The 27,899-nt window shown below is 43.4% G+C and overlaps 2 protein-coding genes and 1 long non-coding RNA gene across 5 annotated transcripts; 2 read left to right on the top strand and 1 right to left on the bottom strand.

Annotated features, from left to right (window-relative positions):
* Nucleotides 1–1,068: 1,068 nt before the first annotated feature.
* On the top strand, nucleotides 1,069–11,114 carry MATN3 (matrilin 3; the record flags this gene model as incomplete). Its single annotated transcript, XM_083607140.1, has 18 exons — nucleotides 1,069–1,385; nucleotides 3,287–3,856; nucleotides 4,441–4,587; nucleotides 4,679–4,825; nucleotides 4,907–5,053; nucleotides 5,140–5,286; nucleotides 5,368–5,514; nucleotides 5,823–5,969; nucleotides 6,060–6,206; nucleotides 6,288–6,434; nucleotides 7,279–7,425; nucleotides 7,517–7,663; nucleotides 7,972–8,118; nucleotides 8,313–8,459; nucleotides 8,535–8,681; nucleotides 8,766–8,888; nucleotides 9,642–9,776; nucleotides 10,879–11,114. The coding sequence occupies exons 1-18, from the start codon at nucleotides 1,175–1,177 to the stop codon at nucleotides 11,112–11,114; spliced, it is 3,186 nt and encodes a 1,061-aa protein (XP_083463266.1). The 5' UTR covers nucleotides 1,069–1,174.
* LOC310759839 lies at nucleotides 9,566–22,122 on the bottom strand. 3 transcript variants are annotated; one of them, XR_014546555.1, is made up of 4 exons: nucleotides 22,019–22,073; nucleotides 15,117–15,354; nucleotides 10,971–11,126; nucleotides 9,566–9,748 (listed from the first exon to the last, which is right to left on the bottom strand). It is a non-coding gene; the product is annotated as an uncharacterized lncRNA (long non-coding RNA). The 3 variants fall into 3 exon arrangements; XR_014546554.1 differs by lacking the exon at nucleotides 15,117–15,354 and having other exon boundaries at nucleotides 22,019–22,122; XR_014546556.1 differs by lacking the exon at nucleotides 22,019–22,073 and having other exon boundaries at nucleotides 15,117–15,449.
* On the top strand, nucleotides 22,111–26,354 carry TTC32 (tetratricopeptide repeat domain 32). Its single transcript, XM_083607492.1, has 3 exons — nucleotides 22,111–22,429; nucleotides 23,190–23,344; nucleotides 26,057–26,354. Exons 1-3 carry the CDS (start codon nucleotides 22,290–22,292, stop codon nucleotides 26,182–26,184), a joined length of 423 nt encoding a protein of 140 aa, XP_083463618.1. The 5' UTR covers nucleotides 22,111–22,289; the 3' UTR covers nucleotides 26,185–26,354.
* The last annotated feature ends 1,545 nt before the right edge of the window (nucleotides 26,355–27,899 follow it).

Here is a 27,899-nt window from a genome sequence, read left to right as displayed (position 1 = left end):
GACATGACTGACTTAGGCCCATTGATTTTAGTGTGTCTACTCTGGTTAATACGCAGTTGGCTGCAACCCTCTGATATGATGGCATAGCCCTCTGATGCGGTCATGATGGGCTCACCTCTTGAATACTTTTCTGTTCTTATGTACATACCTGTTCTTGCGAGAAGTCTGGTTATATTTTTAGGAAGCAGGAGGATTTCAGCTCCATTTGTATCACTGACGTGGATCCTCAGGATTTCTGAATGTGGACTGTTGGTCGTCTTGGGAGTTTATACGAGGGTGGTCCATCCATGTAAACAAGCCAAGACTTACTCCTTGGCTCTCTGTTGATGTGCCGAGAACAACATGTGCAACTTCATTGCCATTATCTAAACATTGATTTGCTTGAATGTGACTTACCTATATTCAGCATGCAGCAGGCATGTTGAGTTCAGAGAAGGTATGGGAACTTTGCTAAAAGGGCCATCGGGCAGAAGGATGCAGAAAGTCCCGGGTTCAAGCCCTGACATCTCCAGATCCTTGCCTGAAACCTTGGAGAGCTGCTTTAAACACTGCTGAGCTAGATGAACTAGTGTTCTGACACAATTCAAGCCAGCTCCCTAGGCTCTTCCAAAATGGTGATACTATTTTACTTTCCAATTAGCTGATCACTTTAAATCTGTCAAGTTAGTTTGAAATGCATGTATGAGTTTTCCCAAAGATATTTGGACAGGGGGTGGTGGGGAGATAAATTCACTTTCCTGGTTGTCACCTATGAATTTAAATCGAATGCTAGTTCCGATGAATTAAATTCATTCTTTTCCTACCCTGTCCTGCATTTTTCTTGGATTCTGGCTTCCCTTTGTGCCCTGTTTTCATTGCAGCTGATCCCCTTGCTAAGTTGAAGTTGGCCACCCCAAATCCTGACAGCTGAAGCACTTGATTGATGAAGCGAAGTACCTGGCTTTGATTTTCCCCACTGTGATTACTGAGAAGGCTACTGAGGGAACGTGGGTGACTCAACGGAAGAAACTGCCTGGGAAAGGGTGGAGTGAACTGACTGTGCTTTCTCCTTGCCCGCCACACACTTGCTGTCTGGCCAGGAACTTAAAAAATAAAATAAAACCTGTCTCAAGGAAAAGCACACAGACAGTGTCAGGGAGGTAGAGGAGCTGGTCTTCAAACCAAAGCAGCTGAAATGCTCTGGCTACTCAAGACGCCTGGCGCTTGCCTTTTCCTACTACTTCCTGCAGTTTTAGGGGTCCGGTACAGGTTTCCTAAGCGCTCAGTTCGGGTAGGTTTGCGCTCCATTCCACTGCAGGGCAAGAGATTCGGCGGAAAAGCTGCAGCAAGGGCTGATGACCCCTACTCCGGAGATACCGAGGGTTCTTCAACAGTCTCCTCTACAGGTAATTTAGCTTCTGTGCTATGGGCAGAGGGTCTGGAGAAATGCTAAAGGTCAGGCATATTTTCTAGGTGTTGGCTATATGCTCTATTTCTTGTATTCCCAAATATTCAGTTAATAATAATAATAGGAGCTGGACCTCAGGGTCCGGGCTGAACGATGGGGGTGGAGACGCTCCTTCAGGTATGCTGGGCTGAGGCCGTTTAGGGCTTTAAAGGTCAGTACCAACACTTTGAATTGTGCTCGGAAATGTACTGGGAGCCAATGTAGGTCTTTCAGGACTGGTGTTATATGGTCCTGGCGGCCGCTCCCAGTCACCAGTCTAGCTGCCGCATTCTGGATTAATTGTAGTTTACGGGTCACCTTCAAAGGTAGCCCCACACAGAGCACATTGCAGTAGTCCAAGTGGGAGATAGCCAGAGCATGCACCACTCCGACAAGACAGTCTGTGGGCAGGTAAGGTCTCAACCTGCGTACCAGATGGAGCTGGTAGATAGCTGCCCTGGACACAGAATTGACCTGCGCCTCCATGGACAGCCGTGAGTCCAAAATGACTCCCAGGCTGCACACCTAGTCCTTCAGGGGCACAGTTACCCCACTCAGGACCAACACAATCTCCTTTTTTTCTGGCAGGTCTGCAGGTGGGACAAAAATTGTTCTGGTGTATTTTTTTTATTGACGAGATGTGATGATGGCAGGCATTCTATCATAAACACTCAACAACCATATTGGATTGATGAGAATTCCTGATGATATATTGGGATACTTTGAGGCCAGACTTTCTCAACGCTGTAGCCGAGATGTTGTGGACTACAGCTCTCACAAGCCCATAGCCAGCATGACAAATGATCAGGGATGATGGAAGTTGTTGCCCAAAGCACCTGGAGGATACCAGGGTGCTTTAGAGAAAAGCCAAGTAGTAATATAAATATATATTATAAATACACATGGAAATATAGGTTGTTAGAACTTTTAATTATGCCCTTGTGAGTTCCAAAACTTCCCTCTTCCCCTAGCATAGAAGAAGACCCCACATTAGTTGAGTTAAAAATTGGTTTACTTACGAACCCTTCCAAGGTCCGGTCCATGTGCTATTCCGTACATCCCTCGGAAAAGTTGCACAGGCAGTATAACTTGGCTTAGTTGCAAAGTGGTGAAAGTTCCCAAATCATTAGTATATAGGAACTCAAGAGAGGCTTGTTAGAGCCATGCGGCTAAGCTGCAGCAATCAAAAATAAGGCAGGCAGGGTGGGGGTGGAGAGAGGATAGGGAATTTGAAGAAGCTGTAAAAGATGCACAAATGTTAAATATTCTCCCTGACTTGCTACCATGGTTGGATCTCCAGACAGGGGCTTAAACTGCAAAGAAGTTGTTGAAATATTACAAATGGGCCATTGGCGACATGTTTGTGTGTGTGTCCTACTTTCAGATTTTCTCCAGAATTGGCAACTTCATATTAAATGGGGGTGGCGGGACATTGCGAAAAACTTGCATGTGTGAGGAGTTCCAATCCCACAATAAGCACTTATCTGAAAACACACTATTCCAATTGTGTCAAGCCTGTTGTGATGACCATTAGTGTAGAAATCATTTTAAAAAAAAAGCGCTGATATTCTCAATCCTTTCACAGTGATAAAATTATTAAAGTCTTGACTGCAAATCTATACTCACCTGAGGGAAGTAAGCCCTATTAAACTCTTCTATATTCTTCCTAAATGTACTTCTAAAACTGCACCATTTTGTGGTACACATTACTATCCCAGGCAGGCAGATTTCTCGATTTTACATTTGTACCACACTGGAGTCCAACTTGTAAAAGAAAAGAAAAAATCAGGAGTAGTTTGTCAAAGTCTCTTTTAAGTCCAGCCACTTAATTTGGAATATTGTGCTTCAATTGTCTTGCAGAGGATATATGCCGGAGTCGCCCCATAGACCTTGTATTTATAATAGACAGCTCCCGCAGTGTCCGGCCTCAGGAGTTTGAAAAAGTGAAAACCTTCTTGGCCCAACTGATTGAAGCCTTGGATGTGGGGGAAAGAGCGACTCGTGTGGCGGTGGTGAACTATGCCAGCACAGTCAAGATTGAATTTAATCTTCAGAAGTACTTTGACAAAGCTTCCATGAAGAATGCCATCTATCACATCCATCCATTATCTGTGGGGACTATGACTGGCTTGGCCATCCAGACAGCCATCAACGAAGTTTTCACCAGAGACGGAGGGGCAAGGGACTCTTCCCATGACGTCCCTAAGGTGGTCATTATAGTGACCGATGGTCGACCTCAGGATCAGGTTCATGAGGTGGCTTACAAGGCTCGAGCCTCTGGAATCGAGATTTATGCCGTTGGGGTTGACCGAGCAGATATGGAGTTCTTGCGGCTGATAGTGAGTGAGCCGGTCAGTGAGCACGTTTCTTATGTGGAGACCTACGGTGTGATAGAAAAGCTGGCTTCCAAATTTCGAAAAACGTTCTGTGGTAAGATAATCACTACATGGTGAATACTCCCTTTTGTTTCTGCTGCTAGGATAAAATTATACAATCATACCTTGGAAGTCGAACGGAATCCATTCCGGAAGTCCGTTCAGCTTCCAAAACGTTTGAAAATCAAAGCGCGGCTTCTGATTGGCTGCAGGAAGCTCCTGTAAGCCAATGAGAAGCCACGGAAGCCCCATCGGGCATTCAGTGCCAAAGGATCATTTGCAAACTAGAACAATCACTTCTGGGTTTGCGGCGTTCGGGAGCCAAAACGTCTGAGTTTCAGGGTGTTCAGAATTCAAAGTATGTTGTTAGGTAAATCGGGTTTTTTCCCTTTTTCTTTTTTAATGTATTATATGGTTTTATTGATGTAAGTTGATTTGTAATATCTTTTCATGATACAGCATTATACAAATGTTTAAAATAAATAAATAAATTCCCCACATAAAAACTGAACTGTGTCTCTCTATGAGACAGTTGTGCCATCTCAGCCAGGAAATGCTTAATAAGTTATTTGACCAGAGAGCATTAAATGTTTTCTGTGGCACCAGCGGACATAATTCTTCTGTACACTCCTTCCCTAGCTGTAGATGTTTGTGCCCTTGGGACCCACAATTGTGAGCAACTTTGTGTGAGTAGCGATGGCTCCTGGCGTTGTGAATGCTATGAAGGGTACATTTTGAATACGGACAAGAGAACTTGCTCAAGGAAGGAGTTGGAAGCTTCTTCAGGTAACACATTTTGTGAGATTTCTTCTGTTTTCTAAGTAATTTATCCATTTATTATTCAACTATTAATGCAATTCCTTAACATCTGCCCTAGGTGGAGAGGGTTGTGCATCTGGAAGCCACAACTGTGAGCAATTGTGTGTGAGTACAGATGGTTCCTGGCACTGCGAGTGCTATGAAGGGTACACACTGAATCCAGACAGGAGAACTTGCTCAAGGAAGGAGTTGGAGGCTCCCTCAGGTAACACATTTTATGAAGAAATTAGGATTTTTATTGATTTATTATTAAGTTATTAGAGTAGTTCCTTAATGCCTCTCCTAGGTCGGGAGACCTGTGAGCCTGGGATCCACAATTGTGAGCAACTTTGTGTGAGTAGCGATGGCTCCTGGCGCTGTGAATGTTATGAAGGGTACACCTTGAATCCGGACAAGAGAACTTGCTCAAAGAAGGAGTTGGAGGCACCTTCAGGTAACATGTTTTGTGAGGAGATTTTTTTTTTAAAAAAAGTAATTTATAATTTAGTTGTTAATATAATTCCTTATCATCTGTCCTAGCTGGAGAAGGTTGTGCATCTGGAAGCGACAACTGTGAGCAATTGTGTGTGAGTACAGATGGCTCCTGGCATTGTGAATGCTATGAAGGGTACACCTTGAATCCGGACAAGAGAACTTGCTCAAGGAAGGAGTTGGAGGTTCCCTCAGGTAACACATGTTATGTTGAGATTTGCCTTTTTGTCAATTTCTTATTTCGATATTAATGTAGTTTCTTAATGCCTCTCCTAGGTCAGGAGACCTGTGAGCCTGGGATCCACAACTGTGAGCAACTTTGTGTGAGTAGCGATGGCTCCTGGCACTGTGAATGTTATGAAGGTTACACTTTGAATCCAGATAAGAGAACTTGCTCAAGGAAAGAGTTGGAAACTTCTTCAGGTAACATATTTTGTGAGATTTCTTCTGTTTTCTAAGTAATTTATCTATTTATTATTCAACTACAGTGGTACCTCGGGTTAAGAACTTAATTCATTCTGGAGCTCTGTTCTTAACCTGAAAATGTTTTTAACCTGAGGTACAACTTTAGCTAATGGGGCCACCCGCTGCCGCCGTGCGATTTCTGTTCTCATCCTGAAGCAAAGTTCTTAACCCGAGGTACTATTTCTGGGTTAGCGGAGTCTGTAACCTGAAGCGTCTGTAACCCGAGGTACCACTGTATTAATGTAATTCCTTAACATCCATCCTAGGTGGAGAGGGTTGTGTATCTGGAAGCCACGACTGTGAGCAATTGTGTGTGAGTAGTGATGGCTCCTGGCGTTGTGAATGTTATGAAGGGTACACACTGAATCCAGACAAGAGAACTTGCTCAAGGAAGGAGTTGGAAGCTTCTTCAGGTAACACATTTTATGAGATTTATTTTTTTTCTAAGTAAGTTATCCATTTATTATCCAACTATTAATGTAATTCCTTAACATCTGTCCAAGGTGGAGAGAGTTGTGCATCTGGAAGCCACGACTGTGAGCAATTGTGTGTGAGTACAGATGGCTTCTGGCATTGTGAATGTTATGAAGGGTACACCTTGAATCCGGACAAGAGAACTTGCTCAAGGAAGGAGATGGAGGTTCCCTCAGGTATCACATTTTATGTTGAGATTTGTCTTTTTATCAATTTATTATTGCGTTATTAATGTAGTTCCTTAATGCCTCTCCTAGGTCGGGAGACCTGTGAGCCTGGGATCCACAACTGTGAACAACTTTGTGTGAGTAGCGATGGCTCCTGGAGCTGTGAATGTTATGAAGGGTACACCTTGAATCCAGACAAGAGAACTTGCTCAAGGAAGGAATTGGAAGCTTCTTCAGGTAACACATTTTGTGAGATTTACCGTATTTTTTGCTCTATTAGACTCACTTTTCCCCTCCTAAAAAGTAAGGAGAAATGTGTGTGCGCCTTATGGAGCAAATGCGGGCTGCGCAGCTATCCCAGAAGCCAGAACAGCAAGAGGGATCGCTGCTTTCGCTGCGCAGCGATCCCTCTTGCTGTTCTGGCTTCTGAGATTCAGAATATTTTCTTTCTTGTTTTCCTCCTCCAAAAACTAGTTGTGTCTTATGGTCTGGTGCGACTTATAGAGCGAAAAATACGGTATTTTGTTTTCTGTGTGATTTATCCATTTAGTGTTCAACTATTACAGTCATACCTTGGAAGTAAAATGGAATCCGTTCCGGAAGTCTGTTCGACTTCCAAAACGTTCGGAAAACAAAGTGTGGCTTCCTATTGGCTGCAGGAAGCTTATGCAGCCAATCCGAAGCTGCAGAAGCACCATCAGACGTTTGAGTTCCAAAGAACGTTCGCAAACCGGAACACTCACTTCCGGGTTTGCGCTGTTTGAGAGCCAAAATGTCCAAGTACCAACACGTTCGGGTTTCCAAGGTACAACTATTAATGTAATTCCTTAACATCTGCCCTAGGTGGAGAGGGTTGTGCATCTGGAAGCCACAACTGTGAGCAATTGTGTGTAAGTACAGATGGATCCTGGCGCTGTGAATGTTATGAAGGGTACACCTTGAATCCGGACAAGAGAACTTGCTCAAGGAAGGAGCTGGAGGTTCCCTCAGGTAACACATTTTGTTAGATTTCTTCTGTTTTCTAAGTAATTTATCCATTTATGATTCAATTATTAATGTAAAACCTTAACATCTGCCCTAGGTGGAGAGGGTTGTGCATCTGGAAGCCACGACTGTGAGCAATTGTGTGTAAGTACAGATGGATCCTGGCGTTGTGAATGCTATGAAGGGTACACCTTGAATCCGGACAAGAGAACTTGCTCAAGGAAGGAGCTGGAGGTTCCCTCAGGTAACACATTTTGTGAGATTTCTTCTGTTTTCTAAGTAATTTATCCATTTATTATTCAATTATTAATGTAAGACCTTAACATCTGCCCTAGGTGGAGAGGGTTGTGCATCTGGAAGCCACGACTGTGAGCAATTGTGTGTGAGTACAGACGGCTCCTGGCGCTGTGAATGTTATGAAGGTTACACTTTGAATCCAGATAAGAGAACTTGCTCAAGGAAAGAGTTGGAAACTTCTTCAGGTAACATATTTTGTGAGATTTCTTCTATTTTCTAAGTAATTTATCCATTTATTATTCAACTACAGTGGTACCTCAGGTTAAGAACTTAATTCGTTCTGGAGCTCTGTTCTTAACCTGAAAATGTTTTTAACCTGAGGTACAACTTTAGCTAATGGTGCCACCCGCTGCCGCCGTGCGATTTCTGTTCTCATCCTGAAGCAAAGTTCTTAACCCGAGGTACTATTTCTGGGTTAGCGGAGTCTGTAACCTGAAGCGTCTGTAACCCGAGGTACCACTGTATTAATGTAATTCCTTAACATCCATCCTAGGTGGAGAGGGTTGTGTATCTGGAAGCCACGACTGTGAGCAATTGTGTGTGAGTAGCAATGGCTCCTGGCGCTGTGAGTGCTATGAAGGGTACATTTTGAATCCAGACAAGAGAACTTGCTCAAGGAAGGAGTTGGAGGCCCCCTCAGGTATCACATTTCATGAAATTTATTTTGTTTTCTAAGCAATTCAGCAATTTAATATTCAACTATTACTTAACTTGCTCAAGGAAGGAGCTGGAGGTTCTCTCATGTAACACATTTTGTGAGATTTCTTCTGTTTTCTGTGTAATTTTTCCATTTATTATTCAACTAATAATGTAATTCCTTAACATCCATCCTAGGTGGAGAGGGTTGTGTATCTGGAAGCCATGACTGTGAGCAATTGTGTGTGAGTACAGATGGCTCCTGGCGCTGCGAGTGCTATGAAGGGTACACATTGAATCCAGACAGGAGAACTTGCTCAAGGAAGGAGTTGGAGGCTCCCTCAGGTAACATGTTATGAAGAGATTTGTTGTTTTTTAAATTATTATTTAGTTACTGATATAGTTCCTTATCCAACCTAGGTGAAGAGAACTGTGTAGCTGGAACACACAACTGTGAGCAAATCTGTTTGAGTAGTAATGGCTCCTGGCATTGTGAGTGTTATGAAGGGTACACCTTGAATCCGGATAAAAGAACTTGCTCGAGGAGGAATCTGGAGGCTCCTTCACGTAATACATTTTCTGAGGGTCTTTTTATTATTAAAAAAAATAGTTTAGTATTGAATTATTAATGTAGTTCCTCATCTGTCCTAGGTGGGGAGAGCTGTGTACCTGGGACTCATAATTGTGAGCAAATCTGTGTGAGTAGTGATGGCTCCTGGCATTGTGAGTGCTTTGAAGGCTACGTCTTGAATCAAGACAAGAGGACTTGCTCATGTAAGAATCTGGCAGCTTCATTAGCCAGCACATTTCGTGACGGGAGGTTTTGTGTTTTTTTGGTTTAAAAACATTCAGCAATGTGATTTCTTATTCACATTTGCTCTTCAAAACTATCTTGTAAGGTAGGTCATTATTATTTATTCCCATATTGCTGGTAAAGGAGGGCTGGGTCTGAGGGAATAGCATCCCCAAAACTTTATTTATACCTTGCCATGTCATGGCTAAAGTACAGTTTGAGTTGGAGAGTTCCCCATGTCTCAGGTGACAAACCTAGCTATTATGTCACATCCACTCTCTCTAAATACCTCAAGAGGGTGATTCGAATCATTTTTCAATTAGCATGTCTTGTTTCCCCCCCAGTTACAAAAGTCTTTATAAACGAAGAACTCTCTCTCTCTCGCTATATATATAATCATTGTACTAGGTCACACCACTTTGAGCCCCCTTGATGGAAAGGCAGGATATGGATGTGCTAAATAAGTGAATGTGTCTTTGGGAAGACCAAGTTACACAGTATATCTCAACTCCCTCCCTAGCTAGAGAAAAGGATGTTTGCACAACTGGAGACCATGACTGCGAACAGATCTGTGTCGCCAGCGGTGACTCTTGGCACTGCGACTGCTTTGAAGGGCACACCTTGAATCCGGACAAGAAGACCTGTTCAAGTAAAGATATGGCAGCTCATTCAGCATATATTTAATGAGAAAGGGAGGGTGCAAGCCTATTTATCGCAATTTTTTTTTTTAATAGTTCATTCTTCAGCTTTGGACGTCTGTGCTCCTGGAACCCACGACTGCCAACAAATCTGTGTTCCCAGTGGCAGTTCCCATCGTTGTGAGTGCTATGAAGGATTCACCCTGAATGCAGATAAGAAAACATGCTCAAGTAAGAATCTGGCCGATACATCAGGAAGGAAAAGCATTGTGTTGCTTCCTTCCCCCCAGTACATATATCAGTTTGCTTGAGAAACTGCATTATTAGTGGGCTTAGTGCCATTTTTCTTGGGAATGGTCTCTCCCCCCATGGCTGCGTACGTGCCATGCATTTAAGGCACCCACCCCTCAAGAATCCTGGGATCTGTAGTTCACCCCACACAGCATCCAAACATACTACAGTTCCCAGGATTCTTTGGGGTGTGTGGAAATGTGTTTTTAAACGTGTGGTGTGTAACAGCTGCATGACAGGACAACACTTACCCTTGAAGAGAGATGTACTGAGGAGGAAAGCTATGCTGTCATGATATCTTCTGTCATGGAAACGTTTAATGGTTTTCTGTTCAGGACATCCCATTTTGGGGAGCTGTGCTCTCCCATGGGTCTTGTGACTCACATGGGAGCGAGGCCCGGAAGACACACATCCCGGTTTTGTACTGGGACATGCTGGAGGGCATAGTGGCACCATTCACACAGCAAAAACCTACCACAGAGATATCAACATTTTCAAAAGTAAGGGGGTCCATGACTCAGCCTTTTAAAAAACAGGGCGTCTGCAGTACTCAGCTAATTGGGAACCACTGGTTTAGATTCTAATGTTTTATTTATTGTACCCTGCTCTGATATTGCCTGTGGCAATGAAGGTAAAGGTGACCCCTGACCATTAGGTCCAGTCGTGACCGACTCTGGGGTTGCGGCGCTCATCTCGCTTTATTGGCCGAGGGAGCCAGCGTACAGCTTCCGGGTCATGTGGCCAGCATGACTAAGGCACTTCTGGCGAACCAGAGCAGTGCACGGAAACGCCGTTTACCTTCCCGCCAGAGCGGTACCTATTTATCTACTTGCATTTTGATGTGCTTTCGAACTGCTAGGTTGGCAGTAGCAGGGACTGAGCAATGGGAGCTCACCCCATCGTGGGGATTCGAACCGCCAACCTTCTGATCGGCAAGTCCTAGGCTCTGTGGTTTAACCCACAGTGCCACCCGCTGAAAAGTGGGTAACAAGTATTGTTAATACGTGGATAACCGAAAGCATATGGTTCATTCTCTCCTCAGGAATAGCAAGAAGCCGTCTTCCTTCTGTGACAACGGAAGAGGCCTGTAAATGTGAATCACTTGCTAAATTTCACAAGCTGGCCACTTCATACCTTGAGGCAATATCTACAAAACATATCCTTTCTTTTGAGATCTTTTCAATGGTGGGTGCATTGCTATTTCACTTGCTTCCTCGTGCAGCAAACATCTCTGCAAAATCTGATCTGCAACCATGTGATGTGTTCCTTAACGGTTGACCACTAGATGATCTGTCCAAGAAATTAGAAGCATACCAGTATGGAGCAGAGCATGTCTAGAGCTGAAGAACCTGCTGCAATTAAAAACAATTCCTTTCTATTGCACTTTGCAAGCTTTTCTTTCAAAGGAGTTGCTTTGTGGTTAAAAAAATATGTGCAAATGTGTGTAGTGATGTCACTTGTGTAATGCACATAATTGTGTCTAATCAAAGAAAGTTCATTCTGCATAAAAATCAATGTTGTTTTTATGGTCGTATGCACTGTGCAGTGCATACTTTTACAACTGTATCTGAATGCAGTGGTTAAAACTAAATCTGCCCCTCTCATATCCAACCATTTATAGGTACAGATAAAGCCATATAAATAGTTGTGGTTGGTATGGTGCATTGTAAAAACTTTTCTGCATCTGGCAAAGTAGAATATAAATGCTATCTCCTATCTCTGATTTCCATTTAAATGATATTTCTTTGCCCTTAGAGACATATATGTCCAGTGGGACAAGCTGCTCTAAATGACATTCAGGTCCCTTTATTCCCAATTTTTTAATCCAGAAGGACTCAAAATATATCAGCAGAATGGACTGGCTCAAATATCACTACTATGTGGATGAAACACAATGTACAGCGGAAGGTTAAAAGCCCCTGATATTATTTGCCAATGGCACATGTTAATGTAATTTACATCTTGCAACCTTTCATTTTAATAAAGATCAGCATACTCTGAAAAAGTTTTTTTTTTCTTTTCTATGTAGCTCTGTGAGAATGTATACAACACATTAAAAAAACGGGAAATTTGTTTGTCGCTGTGAAAGTGACTTAGCCCATGGTGTACGATTCATTGATTCAACGTGAGTGAGTTCTTATCTCTCACCACGAGAGCCAGCGTGGTGTAGTGGTTAAAAGCGGTAGTCACGTAATCTGGGGAACCGGGTTCGCTTCCCCGCTCCTCCACATGCAGCTGCTGGGTGACCTTGGGCCAGTCACACTTCTTTGAAGTCTCTCAGCCCCACTCACCTCACAGAGTGTTTGTTGTGGGGGAGGAAAGGAAAGGAGAATGTTAGCCGCTTTGAGACTCCTGAAGGGGAGTGAAAGGCGGGATATCAAATCCAAACTCTTCTTAATATAGTTGTCCCTTATTCTCTGTTACAGGTCCTTAAAATAAACAAATGCTTTTATATCTGAACAGCAAGTTTGATTTTCCCACAGGGACCCTACATGCACTGCTTATTGTTCACTAAGTTAGGGTTGCCATATTTCTAGAAGTAAGAGTCAGGACACAAAAGTCATTTAGCTTTCTTCAGGTAACAACCTCCTAGATATTTTGCTGATTTTCCAAACTCCCTGCCGGAATTAAATCCCGGACTTGTCTTAGGAAATTCCAGATGTATGGCAAACCTAACTGTGTGTGAATATATGTTCATACCCTGAGGTGGGGAAAATGAATTGCACAGATATAAACTGAAGCAAGAGAGGAAGTAGACTAGAGCGTTCATAATAAAGGCTCTGTGTCTCTGATTTTTGGATACTTAATGTCAACACAGAGAGATGCACTGAAGAAGGGAGGTTAAACCTGTCAAAAAAAAAAAATCTTCTCACACAGCTGTCAAAGATGTTCAGGACTTGTATTAGATAAAATAAACATGGGGAGTAGTAACTCCAGCCTCTGGGTGGGCAGACATCCAAGTTGCACCTGGACAGCCAAGTCATAACTGGTCATACAGCTGAGCTCTCCCTCACCCCATTTCTCGCTTTGTCCCTCTCCATTCTCAGCAGCCCCCAATAAGGTAAAGGTAAAGGGAACCCTGACCATTAGGTCCAGTCATGACAGACTCTGGGGTTGCGGCGCTCATCTTGCTTTATTGGCCGAGGGAGCCGGCATACAGCTTCCGGGTCATGTGGCCAGCATGACTAAGCCGCTACTGGTGCCACGGGACATCTTGATGGAAACCAGAGCGCATGGAAACACTGTTTACCTTCCCGTCGCAGCAGTGCCTATTTGTCTACTTGCACTGGTGTGCTTTCAAACTGCTAGGTGGGCGGGAGCTGGGACCGAGCAATAGGAGCTCACCCCATCACGGGGATTCGAAATGCCAACCTTTTGATCGGCAAGTCCTAGGCTCTGTGGTTTAACCCACAGCGCCACCCGCACCCCCCAATACTAGCTTCCAAAAGCCAACCTTTAAGGGAGCCCATTATGGGGGGTGGGAAAACCTTTTGTTTTTGGAGACGATCACCCCAGGAAATTGTTCCTCATTTTTGAAGGTAGGAAGGTTGCCCACACCTCAGAAGCGATGGATGGAAATGAAAGCCATGATAAAAGAACAGGTGACACATTTGTGTGGAAAGGTGGAGAGAGAGAACCAAACTTTCCTCGAAACAAAATACAGTGGTACCTCGGGTTAAGTACTTAATTCGTTCTGGAGGTCCGTTCTTAACCTGAAACTGTTCTTAACCTGAGGTACCACTTTAGCTAATGGGGCCTCCTGCTGCTGCCGTGCCGCCGGAGCCCGATTTCTGTTCTTATCCTAAAGCAAAGTTCTTAACCTGAAGCACTATTTCTGGGTTAGCAGAGATCTGTAACCTGAAGCACATGTATCCTGAAGCGTATGTAACCCAAGGTACCACTGTAAAAAAAATTCCTTCCAGTAGCACCTTAGAGAACAACTTTCCTCAAGATGGAACTAGATCAATTTATCCCTGAAATACTTGACTGCCTCTGCGCAGCTTTCTCCTTGAATTGAGAACTCCACTATCGGTCAGTATATTCCACTTTTTTATGTGTATATCCTGTTATGGAATACCAGTGACTCTATTTAATCTGCCATGCCTAAATGTTAAGTTATGTTTACATTTAATATATGAATATCATTTAAGAAATAAATCAACCAAGTACATTCACTGAATTGCATGATTCCACATGTGCATTCAGTGTTTTCTGCTAATAGATGATCACATATAATATAAAATGTATAATAAGCCAAACTCACCCTATTCACTGTGGCTTGGATCCTAACTTCTATGTGTCATCTGTTAAAAATACTAGATGGCAAATATCCACCACCTTCAAAGAATGGTAAATACCTGAGACTAGGACTATTTGCATTTTTTAATCAGCAAAGGTTTCTGTAGCCTCACTAGTTCAGACTTAACAAATGTCACTTTTCATAAACACAGCAAAATAATTAATGTTTTTGTCTTGTGGGTATCCCATCAAATTCCTGTCACAGATCGCCTGCCAATTTTATGAAAAGGTCTGGCTATTTTTTTTTTTTAAAGGCTTTGAAATATCTGATTCACATATTTTTCCAGTTTTTGCTCTGCCTCGCTCTGTAATAATTTAAGATCCTCCCCTGGTTTTCTCAGTTTTTCCTAAGTGGTGGGAAAAGGCCCAGAGTACTTTTTCGGAGGGAATATAAGGTGAGCTGAATTTAAAGGTTTGGGCTCTTTATCTTCGCTGTCATGGAATGCTCCTAAGGCACAAAATAATAGGGATGGTCGAGGCTGCATGTTAAATGCACATCTATCAGCCCCCTTCACCTGTGGATTGCATGAAGCGGAATCACTGGAAGAATGGGGCTGGTGCTCTGGCCCCACTCTCAGTATTGCATAGTGCTGATGATTCCTACACCGATTGTTCACATATTAGCCGTGGACATCAGAGGGATGCCTAGTGACTTCAGGTACAGGACCAGAAGTACAGCCCCATTCTAAGCATGTTTTTCCTCCCCGATGCACACCTGAAGAGCAGTGCTGGTTTTACATATAAGCTAAACAAGCTATAGCTTAGGACCCCACTCTCTTGGGGGCCCCAAAAAAACTTAAAGGAAAAAAGAACTGGATGTACATTTCCAAAATATAAGATAAAATACATATTTTGTTATGTGCAAATGGCTTTAGATACGTGTTAGGTCCACAAATTACCATATAGCATATATTCAACACAAAAAACAGTGACAATTTGTTGTTGAGAAAGGACAGCTGGACATATAAAGGGCCCCATTACCTTCAGTAGCTTAGGGCCTCATCAGACCTAAATCCGGCTCTACTGAAGAGGGCTATTGATTTTCATAGCAAAACCCGAATGGCTTTAATGGATTAGACAAATTCATGCAGGAGAAAGGCTATCAGCGACCATGTTCTCCACTCCAGAGTTGGAGGCAGTAGGACTCTAAATGCCAGTTATGGGGAATCACCAGAGTGCTGTTGTGGTCAGGTTCTGCTCTCAGGCTCCCCACTGGTGTCTGTGGAAAAAGGATGCTGAACTAGATGGGTCAGTCTTCTTCTGGCTGATCCTCTTATGTTCTTTATCTTGCACAATACTTTGATCAGAGGTTAGGACTATAGTGGTACCTCGGGTTAAGAACTTAATTCGTTCTGGAGGTCCGTTCTTAACCTGAAACTGTTCTTAACCTGAAGCACCACTTTAGCTAATGGGGCCTTCTGCTGCCGCCACGTCACCAGCACACGATTTCTGTTCTCACCCTGAAGCAAAGTTCTTAGCCTGAGGTACTATTTCTGGGTTAGCGGAGTCTGTAACCTGAAGTGTCTGTAACCTGAAGTGTCTGTAACCCGAGGTACCACTGTATCTTGTTTTGCGATGTGTGACTCCTTGCCCTAAATTGTTTTTACTCTTTCCAACATGGCCCTGTTTCTCCTGCTTCAAAATCCAATCTTCCTGGTCACCCATCAACACTTGTTTTCTTTCAGAGTCTACAATGAAGATGAATGATATGCCTTTTGAATGATGCCCAAAGCCACCTGCGTAAGCTGCGATTTCAATCAATACAGTGGTACCTCCGGATGTGAACAGGATCCGTTCCGGAGCCCCGTTCGCATCCTGAAGAGATGCGAAGAGATGCAACTGGTGTCTGCGCGTGCGTGGGTCGCGATTCACCATTTCTGTGCATGACGTCATTTTGAGCGTCTGTGCATGCGCGAGCGGCAAAACCTGGAAGTAACGCATTCCGTTACTTCCGGGTCGCCGCGGAGTGCAACCCGAAAACGCTCAACCTGAAGCAACTTTAACCTGAGGTAAGACTGTACTTTATTTTGCCAGTCTTTGATGAAAGCTACCCAGGGTTGCTGTTTCCAAGATAAAACTGCCTGAGATCACCTTTGGGTGAATCAAATACTCACAAATTGAGAGATACTTTATTAACTACTATCACAAACATATTAGTGGTTTTGCTCTGCATCTCTCTCTCTCTCTCTCTCTCTCTCTCTCTCTCTCTCTGTGTGTGTGTGTGTGTGTGTGTATGTGTGTGTTTTAACTTATCCCGATTTTGATTATTAGATAATAACATTTATACGGTTTCAGGGAACAAGGAATCCAATTTGTCAAATAACAACATTTTATAACAATTATTATTATATAGTGACCTCCCTGGGGCACAAGTCTGGGCAGTGCGTATGGAGGTCCTGGGCTGCCCAGATGACAAGACCCTGCTCTTTGTCTTGCTGATGTGGTCCAAAGGAAAGCAGAGCAATAGGTCTGGCACCAGCTTAGCTGTGGGGGTTGCCAGAAGGAGGAGTAAAAAGGTAAAAGGTAAAGGATCCCTGGACAGTTAAGTCCAGTCAAAGGCAACTATGGGGTTGCGGCGCTCATCTTGCTTCAGGCCGAGGGAGCCGGTGTTTGTTCACAGACAGCTTTCCAGGTCACGTGGCCAACATGACTAAACAGCTTCTGGAGCAATGGAACACTGTGATGGAAACCAGAGCGCATGGAAATGTCATTTACCTTCTCGCCGCAGCGATACCTATTTATCTACTTGCGTTAGCGTGCTTTCAAACTGCTAAGTTGGCAGGAGCTGGGACAGAGCAATGGGAGCTCACCCTGCGTATTTGAACTGCCGACCTTGCTATCAGAAAGCCCAAGAGGTTTAGACCACAGCGCCACCTGCGTCTGAGCCAGGAGTAGTAGTACAGGATGACATCCTACTGTCTTAGGGACTCCACTCCAAATTTGTGTAGGGTTTACCCCTTAGCCTTTTTCTCTCCCAAAGATGTTCCACAAGGCAGCAGAGGTTTAGGATAAGCGTTTTCCTTCTCCTAGATGGGCTGCCTTCCCAGGTTGATGAGCCCCATCTGCCCCTCATCCCCCCCCCCCACAGCACATGCAGAAAAAAACACACCTTAGTGACTGTTGGACCCATATTGGTCTCGTCTGTCTCCAGAGAAGACATCAACAGTATCTATCAAAGTCATGTCAACTCAGGAGAGTAGTTTTATTTGGTTTTACTTTTCATTTCCAAGGCCATACCCATTTGGGTTTTGACTAGGACTGTTGTGTACACACTCTTTGAAAAGAAAAGGAAAAAAGCAAGAGTTTCAAACCAGGTGTGGAAATTTAGGCAATGGTCCATCGCTCAGAGTAAATGTGTCACTGCCATAGTAAACAAAAAGTTGGTAGTCAGACCAAAGTTCTGTGAGGTAGGTCTGAGAGGTTTTGTTTTTTTAAGGCTCACATTTGTTCAGATTTTCAGAATAATTTACAGCTTTGTTTTGGGTATTCTTAGAGTCATTTTTGCAAACCCTGATTACCGGCATGACTTAATGTGTATTTGAGGCTTCCCTTGTGGCGCTCAGGTTGTAGAAGATAATTCTGCAGAGAAAACAAATACTGGTTGAAATATGTTCCTATAGAAACAACAAAGGAAATTTGTGAATGGGCCAATAATTGGATTTCAAAACTGCACAGCAACTGGTGACATGATTAATAAACTCAGCAGCACTAATAGGATTTGCAACCTCGCTATGTCAATATCTTACTTGTAGGGTTAATTTCCCTTTCCCACATGCTAATTTAACTCAATATAGAATCATTTCACTCCATGTCCCTGGAAGACAGTTCAGAAACTTCAATTGGTTCTGAATGCTGCAGCCTCAATGGTGTCTTATGATCCACATTGGCTGTTTCTGCTGCAGCTTCACTGACAGCCCACTGAACTTAAAAGATTGGTTTTTTGGGCATCTGAAAGATAGCACTGTAAGTTAGTTGCACTTAAGCCTCACTGTTTTGATTGAGAACTAAGCAATGATAAATTTGCCCTACAGCGTTCAATGGAATCTACATGCAACAGACTTACAGAGCAATCATCACATATCTGTAGGAATGCCTTCTCAGAAGTAAGCGCCACTGAGTTCAATGAAACATACTCCAGTTAAGTGTGTACTGTAGCCTTAACCAGGATCCAAATCACAGTTTAGTGAAGTTGTAAACAGGGGTAATTTAACAGATAGTATTATGACTCACAGGGGACGCGGGTGGCATTGTGGGTTAAACCACAGAGCCTAGGACTTGCTGATCAGAAGGTCAGTGGTTCGAATTCCCGCGACAGGGTGAGCTCCTGTTGCTCGGTCCCTGCTCCTGCCAACCTAGCAGTTCGAAAGCACGTCAAAGTGCAAGTAGATAAATAGGTACCGCTCTGGTGGGAAGGTAAACGGCGTTTCCGTGCGCTGCTCTGGTTTGCCAGAAGCAGCTTAGTCATGCTGGCCACATGACCCAGAAGCTGTACGCCAGCTCCCTCGGCTAATAAAGCGAGATGAGTGCCGCAGCCCCAGAGTCGGCCACGACTGGACCTAATGGTCAGGGGTCCCTTTACCTTTTATTATGACTCACAGCTGTAACCAGAGCTTTGATTAGAACAGCTTGTTTGTTTTCATGCACAAAGGTAGGGCTGCCATACGTTCGGACATTTCCAGGATTTCAAAGGCAGAAATGACGTATGGGGGGAATTCCTGAGATGTGGCGAAAAATTATGGGCTTTTTGGCATTTTTGTTTTTGTACATCTTTATTAAAAGTTCAAAAAGTACATAATTATATGTGCACTGAACATGGTGAGATGCAAATAAAAAAGAGAAACAGAAAAAGAGAAACAGAACCCGCGTAGAAGGGAAAATAAAGGGGTGAGGGGGGAAAAACCAAAACTGTATATTTTACAAGGTTGTTTTTGCACTTCACCAGATTTTAACCTATAACAGTATTTGTAAGAATGGATTCCAAATATCATTTAATTCGTCCATGGAAGTCTGCGTTTATATGCAAGTTGTTCATATGCTTGTATAAGTCTTTTTTTGGGTGTTTTTGTAAAAAAAAACCACAAAACAACTTTCAGGGTGTCCTGGTTTTTACTTTTTGAAATATGGCAACCCTAAACAAAGAGCAATCCTGTTGTTGCGTGCCATCCCAATCTCAGAGCTGTGTGAGATTTCAGGGGTTCCAGGCGCTTACACAGATATTCAACCTGAGCTTACGAGTCAGGGGCTCACAGCATTAACCCCCCAAGGCGGCCTTGCTTCTTCCATAGCCACAGCCTTGGATTTCCACAGATATCAAGCATATTTCTCCCTTACATGCTTCAGCCTGCTGCCTGCTTCTAGTTCTCACCCACCTCCAACTCTGGCTTTTGTCTTTCGGTAACTACCAACCAGTTGAGGCAAGGGAGCACCACACATTTGTCCTCTGGCACAGAGCCATTTTCTTTGTTACCTTAACAACACATACAAAGGGCATTACCTCACCAGGAAGATAGCATGGCTATTTCAGCAACTGATTCTTTGCTGGACCCAGGAAACAGAAGAGACTCAAGGATACAGCCTAACCCCCTGCATAACCCCCCCACAACACTATAATATTGAGTTTTGGGGTTCTTCTGCAAAAATTATACTGCTTCAGTGTGTTTAGTTGGAGAGAAGAGAACCTTCTAACATGTCTTTCCTGTCATATGGTATTAGTTATGGGATTCTACACACCTGATAGATATGGTCTGAAAAGTTTAGAAACCCATTAAAGTGGTTAGAGGACAGAATGAACTCAGAAACAAACAAAAAAAGCAATTTAATGACTCATCCATTCCTGCAACTGAAATGATCTGAACCTTTTCTTCAAATCTGGCAGAACACTTTCTTAACATAAACGAGGCCTGAGACATAACACAAACAAAATGAATGCCTGTACTGACTTTCTCTGGTTTCTTGAAGTCCCTCTCTACTTCACAAGGCCTTCCTTCTTCTTCTTTTTGTATGGACACTATATACTGGGCCAAAGAAGTTTCCAAAAACGTTGGAAGGAAAGAATTTGTGATGGCAACCCATGCTCAAACAGATCAGTCACAGCAGCACAGGGAGTGTTTTCCCCCAAAGCTAAAACACCTTCAAATCAGGTATTGGGTGAAGGCTGAATCCACGCTCTGCCCAAGCAGCCGATCAGCAGAATATAAGCAATTTTTAAAGGCCGCATGTGAGAACTACATACAGAGGATGCATTTTGAACATTCAATTTTCAACTCAGGCGAGAATACACACCTGTAAGCTTATTTGTGTATGTGTAGTGCCCCTCTCCAGACTGGAGTAAGGGGAAGGAGACAGAGATGTTAAAGGTGTGGCAACCAAGCCTTCTGAGGAACGGATGAGGGAGTCGGGCATTGCTAAGCCTGGAGAAGAGAAGACTTGAGAGGTGATGATTTGTTGTTGTTTAGTCGTTTAGTCGTGTCCGACTCTTTGTGACCCCATGGACCAGAGCACGCCAGGCACTCCTGTCTTCCACTGCCTCCCGCAGTTTGGTCAAACTCATGCTGGTAGCTTCGAGAACATTGTCCAAACCACCTCGTCCTCTGTCGTCCCCTTCTCCTAGCGCCCTCCATCTTTCAGAGGTGATGATGGTGATCTTCAAATATCTGAAGGGCTGTCACGATGAAGATGGAGAGAACTTTTCTGATCTAGAGGGTAGGACCTGAACTGATGGAATGAAAGAAGGCATTACAAGAAAAAGGAGATTCCGACTAAACACGAGAAAGAACTTTTCTGAGGGTAAGAGCTTTTGGACTGTAGAAATGTCTTGGAACAGGGTGGATTCCTTTATCGGATGTTTCTAAACAGAGGTTCAATGGCCTTATACCAGAGATTTTTTTGCTGCGATTCGTGCATTGCAGAAGCCTCCTATTTTCCAGGGATGTCCCTGATTTAAAGAAGCCATCCCGGTTTCTGATTTGACCCCAGGACGTCCTGCTTTTCCTTAGGATGCCCCTATTTTGATCAGATAAATGTTGGAGGGTACAGAGTTATCCAACCCCCCAAAGCCGTATGGTTGTTTTTTTTTAAAAAAAATTAATGTTTTATTATGTTTTTTATATGTGTTGGGCAGCCCAGTTAGATGGGTGGGGTAGAAATAGTAAAATTATCCTTATGGATAATGGGACGTTCCTATTTTCATCTGAGAAAATGTTGGAGAGTATTGCTCAGGGTCCCTTCCAACTTTTTGCCTTTTAAAATTTACAGTTTTATGATGTGAGAGATGGAAAGGACCCCCGAGGGTCATCTAGTCCAACCCCCTGCAATGAAAGAATCTCAGCTATAGCATCCATGACAAAGGGCCATCCAACCACTTCTCTTATTAATATTATTACAAGGGTACCTTGGTTTAAGAGCAGCTTAGTTTATGAACAAATTGGATTAAGAACGCTGCAAACCCGGAAGTAGGTGTTTTGGTTTGGGAACTTTGCCTTGGAAGCAGAACATGTTTCGCTTCCTGTTGAGTTTTGTTCCATTTTTAAATTGAGTCCCCCGCTGCTATGGGAAACCGCGCCTTGGTTTAAGAACGCTTTGGTTTAAGAACGGACTTCCGGAACGGATTAAGTTCGTAAACCAAGGTACCACTGTATTTTTATTTGCATATATAATGTTCGATATATATATATATTACTAATTATATATATATATATATATATATATATATGCATGTATACACATACACACATACATATATATTTGCTTACACACTGCCATAAATACTATTAGCAATATTTAAAATAATAATAATTATTCCCCATAAAATTCCGTAGCCGAAACCCACTAAAAACCGCATGTGCTCCGTTTAGCGGCCATCCGAGCGAATATCCCAAACTAACCCGGAAGCTCCGAAACGTTCGGCAGTCTTCATTTCTTGAATAGATCTATGGTTGGGGCCTTCCCGATGACGTCACGGCAGGAGAGACGCGCGACGTTGCCTCAGCCCCAACGGCTGCCACGAAGGACAGTTGGGCGCGAGCGGGCGGGAGAGCGCGCACGCGCGAGGGAAGGAAAGGGGCTCTGCTCCCACTGTAGATATTTTGTGGCGGGTTGGGAGGAAGAGCTGCGTGTTGGGAGCCGCCGAGTACAGCGGCCGTTAAAATAATAATAATGGACCGAGGCTCGACAGCTGAGTCTGCGCCTGCGCTGAACGTCCTGCGTGATGCGCACGCAGCGTTTCGGGAGCGACAGTACGAAAGGGCGGAAGAGCTGTACAGCAGCTACATCGACTACTGCGCATGTGCCGGCAGGTGGGGAGTCTAGTTCCAATAGACGAGATTAATATCGTGTGTGTGTTTCGCAGGGAAGCTGTCACGTATTTTCTCTCTCCCCCTCATCCAAAATCGTTCAACGTCTCTGCTGCAGTAAATGAACTTCACAGCCCCTTCCCCTCCTTTTCCCTTTTAAAAGAGGGGGAGGGAAGGAAGGGGAGGCAGTGTGGTGTAGTAGTTAGAGTACCAGACTGCGTGATCTGGGATGGCAGGATTCAAATCCTCCCACTGGGCCATAAAGCTCACTAGGTGAGCTTGGGTTACCTCCCAGGGTCGATGTGGAGGATAAAATGAGGAGGGTGAGGACTACTGACGTCACATTACAATCCTTGGAGAAAAGGGTGGGATTTAAATGCAAGGACATGAGGATTTGGGAAACAGACCTCCGTGTCATTTACACAGGAAGTGATTTTGCAAGCAATCCCAAGACTGCAATTCTGTGTACTTTTACTTCAAAGGCAAGCCTCACTGTACTGAGTAAACATGCATAGGATTAGCCCTGGGTTGTTGCTTAAGATGTTGCAACAGATTTGTGACTCCTGTGTGCATCTTCTTCCTGTAGTTCCAAAGGATGGATTTTAAGCAGTTTTTTGTTTTTATTCACCTAATTTTTAAAACTCACTTTATTTCAACCATGTCTTAACTTTTTAAATGTTGACAGATTTTCTGTGTCATTTTATGTTTAGGCAGCACAATTCTTTGTAGGTGACCATAACTCTCTTCCCTTTCTTTTCATCAGTCATGATCTGGCAACAGCATTTAACAACAGGGGACAGATCAAGTATTTGAGAGTTGACTTCTATGAAGCAATGGAGGATTATACATCAGCTATAGAAGCCTGGCCTGAATTTGAAGTCCCATACTATAACCGAGGATTAATATTATATAGGCTAGGTATGGAAGTAAGCTTTCATTTTTGGATATTTAAATGCCTTTCTTTGTCCTCATTTAATTGGCAACATTCAGAGTAGGTTCTCTTGACAGATGGCTTTAAAACTTTCTACCTTCTGGGAACCTTTTCCACTTTGTTGAGGAACCCCAGTCTAGCAAGATTCTGAGGTAGATTCTTGTGTGCACATCAGTGCTTATCAGGCTCTTAGGCTTCACTTGTATGAAGTAAGGCTGCACCCTATCATCATCATCATCATCATCATCATCATCATTACTATAATTTATTATTCATACCCCACCCATCCATCTGGGTTTCCCCAGCCACCCTGGGCAGCTCCCAACAGATTAAAAACAATAAAACATCAAATATTAAAATTTTCTCTAAACAGGGCAGACTTCAGGCTTGCAGGATCAATCCCAAGTTCCACAGAATAGAGGCTAATTCTAACTTAAAGGTAAAGGGACCCCTGACCATTAGGTCCAGTTGTGACGGACTCTGGGGTTGCGGTGCTCATCTCGCTTTATTAGCCGAGGGAGCCGGCGTACAGCTTCCGGGTCATGTGGCCAGCATGACTAAACTGCTTCTGGAGAACCAGAACAGCACACGGAAACGCCGTTTACCTTCCCGCCAGAGCGGTACCTATTTATCTACTTGCACTTTGACGTGCTTTCAAACTGCTAGGTTGGCAGGAGCAGGGACCGAGCAATGGGAGCTCACCCCGTTACGGGGATTCAAATTGCCGACCTTCTGATCGGCAAGTCCTAGGCTCTGTGGTTTAACCCACAGCACCACCCACGTCCCAATTCTAACTTAAAATTAAATAATTCTATGTGCAGGAATTAGTTTTGAGCTGAACCTCTGATTAACCCCAGCTTCCTTATATTCAACAGTATAATCAGAGTTTCTGCTGCTGCTAAACATTTGAGAGGTATCTACTTTCTGCTCCTTGCCCTAGCATAAACCCAGTGCTCTCCTGTGGTTGTGCACTGCCAGGGCTTATCAGGGGTCCTCAAACTTTTTCAGCAGGGGGCCGGTCCACTGTCCCTCAGACCTTGTGGGGGGCCGGACTATATTTTGAAAAAATATATAAAAGAATTCCCATGCACACTACACATATTGTATTTGTAGTGCATTTTAAATAAAGGGCACAATATTCTTTGCAAGAGCACCAGGCAGGCCCCACAAATAACCCAGAGATGCATTTTAAATAAAAGGACACATTCTACTCAGGTAAGCCACCCCCCAGCTCTCCCCTACCTTCTCCACAGCACTGAACGAGCGCCGGTGGCTGCTTACCTGTGTCTTGAGAGTGCCAGGGGCTGGTGGAGGGGGAATGATGAGTGGTGCACGAAAGGGCTCCGGAGAGGGGCTGTCACCAACAGAGCCCAGCCCCCTTCCTCCTCTAGGCAGGGCGGGGAGAAGCCGGGAGGGAGGAGGCACTGCTGCGCTGCCGTGTGAGGGAGAGGGAGGGAGGGAGGGAAAGAACATGCGCACTGGCGATCCATGCAGCGATTCCTGGACCTTCCATGGGCCGGATTTAGAAGGCAACTGAGTCTGATCCGGCACGTGGCCCTTAGTTTGCCAACCCATGGCTTATTGCTAGTGTAGGTGACCAGTCTTTCCAGAAACCTTGTTGCCATTATCAGTCCTTCCACTGAGGAAACCCAGATTTCAGCAGAACACAGAGTAAGCCCCCCTTCTTAATGCCATCACATCCCCTTTAACAAGTGGAATAAAAAGGTAATGCAAAACTGTAGCAGCACATTTCGTGATTTCCCTTGGGTTTACATAACACCGTATTCCCAAAAGATTATACTTTAGAAATGCAGCACTGTAAAAATAAAGTGCTTGTGCAATGTTTGACCCTAGAACACAATGACCCACTTTCTAAAAGGGCACAGTGTCCATAATGTGTGTTGACTTTGTAAAAGCTGCTTTGTTTCCTGTTTGAAGATTCTGCCCTTTTACTTGTGTGCTGTGATTTATTAGATAAAGTTTTATGAAGAAGATTCAAACTAATGTATCAGAAATAGATCAGTTCAAAGTAATGACTGACTGAAACCTTGCTTAATCTCCTGCTCAACCTGGTATACTTCTACCGTACATGTAAACGGTTTACTCAAGCATTTGGATAGTTCCTAAACACAAGTCTGCACAATTGCACTGTAATACCCATTACTTTGTCTTATTGGGCCTATGTATTAGGATTAGTATTGCTAACTAATATATGAGGTGAAAACACCCACTTGTAGGCAAAGGAACAGCACACTGAAATGGCCTCAGAGGCAAGGGGAAGGGGGGACTTAACTGCTTTGTGATAGATTCTATAGCCTACATTGTAATTCTGTCTACTCATGCAGCCAGATGACTGAAGCCTCAGTCACACAGACATACAAACATAAATTAGTTCAGAGTTTATTATTCACTATATTAATCATTACACTATACCAAGGAATAGTATCTGGTGTGCACTTTTTGCGTCTTTGGAAAACAGAAAAGGGTGCAAATAATTATTATTCATTTATGAAATTTGTTAGGGCAACCCAACAAATTTGGGTTTTGTGAGGGGTTCTGTGAGTGACAATGAAAGTAAGCAGTTGAAGTTTCTGCAGGGCAGCAAGATTAAATAGACTGTATTGATAGAAGAGATACAGAAAAATAGTACAATAGTCATATGCAGAGTAAGACAAATGCATCTCTTTTTTTTGAGGCAGGTTTCTTTGATGAAGCCATGAAGGATTTCAACAAGGTCTTGGAGCTAAACCCTACGTTTGAAGATGCTTCTCTGAGTTTAAAGCAGACTATTCTTGATAAAGAAGAAAAGCTAAAAAGAAACTATTGAAATTCTACTCCAGATGAACCTGGACAAATTTGGGATTGGATTACCTGGTAATAGGAACACACATATTTCCTTTGCCTTAGATTACCTGGTAATAGGAACACACATATTTTCCCCACCTCACTCCACTATGTTAATTTGTTAAATTTAAAGTCAGTTAATTTGAAGTGTAACCTGTTTGTACTGTGGATGTTTTCTAATGACAGAGCAGATTATTTTTTTAAAAGTACTGGATTAACCTTGCCTCGGGTTCTCTTCGTTGTAAATATTGGAACCAAGGGTGGGTAACATTTTGTCTTTCTCAAGACAAGCATTAAATTCCTTCAGGGGCCACATTCACTTATTTAAGGATTTCGCATAGTATGAAACAACCTGCCACACGTAGGACATTAGACAAATGTGACAACCAAGTCACATCGGCTCTTACAAGCAGGTTTAATAATCATTGTGTAAAGCCTTCATAGATTGATTAGTAGAGAGACTGCGAAACAACCCCCCCTACATTTTAATAATATATTTCCAACGGAAAAGAGCCTGCTGAGCTTCAGAGAGACAATAAGCTATAGAGATTCTATAGAAAAATAGGTCAGCATGCAGGATTACAGCCTTCCAGCACTATATGACGAATGCATGAAGCAATTCTGGCAGTGCCTTTCACCGTCCTGGGGGCCTGTAAATTTAGCAGATGGGCAGCTGCTGATTTGTAGGTTTGGTGGACTCTCCCTTGGCTAGGATGTCTTCAGACATGGACAGTTTATGGGAAGCCTTCAGTTACATTGTAAGAAAAGCCTTAGAATGTCCAGAACAATGATGAAGATTATTTTATGCACTTCTCACGTTTCTTCTAAATTGGGATGCATCACTTCCTATAAGATCTGCGCCATTAATGTCAAACAATGGCCATACTTTTGTCTGGTGATTCTACTATAGTTGTCTAGAAGTGGTTCACTGCATTACATAAGGCTTTGTTTTATTCTATGAGGTAGTTTGGCCCACATGCACACCTGGCAGGAGGTCTAAAGTAGGCTGTTGCTTGACAGCCAGCTATTCAACTCTTGGCCTTACAAAATGGGGAATAAAGTTACATTGGTGTTGCTTGAAATGGCAAAGGCATGGGTTGTTGCAAAATGTTTTACTAGCTAACTCTGGATATTTGCCAAGCTGTCTAGTACAATTGAGTAGATACAAAATAATGTGATTTTGCCTCCAAGAATAAATGAATTTGTCATGCAGAATGAGACAGTTTGATTCTTTCTACTGTAAGATACTTAAAGCATTTTAAGTCGAGGTTCTCATTTTATCCTTGTAACTAAGACTATGCAAGAAGGTGATAGATTAGCATGAAGTCCATTCGACTTCCAAAACATTCGGAAACCAAGGCGCGGCTTCCGATTGGCTGCAGTAAGCTACTGCAGCCAACTGGAAGCTGTGGAAGCCGTGTTGGACGTCCAGGTTCCAAAGAACGTTTGCAAACTGGAATACTCACTTCCAGGTTTGCAGCGTTCGGGAACTAAAACTTTTGACTCACAAGGTGTTCATCAACCAAGGTACGACTGTATCCTTTGGCAAACGAGGGTCTTGACCCCCTCACCAATCCAGCACTGATTATCTGAGTTTGTAACTGCACCCCACAGGCCTCTTGGCTCCCCCCAAAATTCAAAATTATTCAAAATGCTTTTGTAGAAGTAGCAAATTCAGTCCTAAAATAAGGTCAACTC

This window comes from Podarcis filfolensis (genome assembly GCF_964270895.1).
Source record: "Podarcis filfolensis genome assembly, chromosome: 3".
NCBI classification, from domain to species: domain Eukaryota; kingdom Metazoa; phylum Chordata; class Lepidosauria; order Squamata; family Lacertidae; genus Podarcis; species Podarcis filfolensis.
Note: the sequence above shows the minus strand (reverse complement) of the source record. Positions and strands in the feature narration are given on the sequence as shown.

Excerpts from the sequence above, each read along its gene's own strand:
- TTC32 (XM_083607492.1), top strand. The coding sequence starts at position 22,290 with ATGGACCGAGGCTCGACAGCTGAGTCTGCGCCTGCGCTGAACGTCCTG. Across the intron at positions 22,430-23,189 it reads TACTGCGCATGTGCCGGCAG|TCATGATCTGGCAACAGCAT; the intron begins GTGGGGAGTCTA and ends TCTTTTCATCAG. Across the intron at positions 23,345-26,056 it reads ATTAATATTATATAGGCTAG|GTTTCTTTGATGAAGCCATG; the intron begins GTATGGAAGTAA and ends TTTTTGAGGCAG.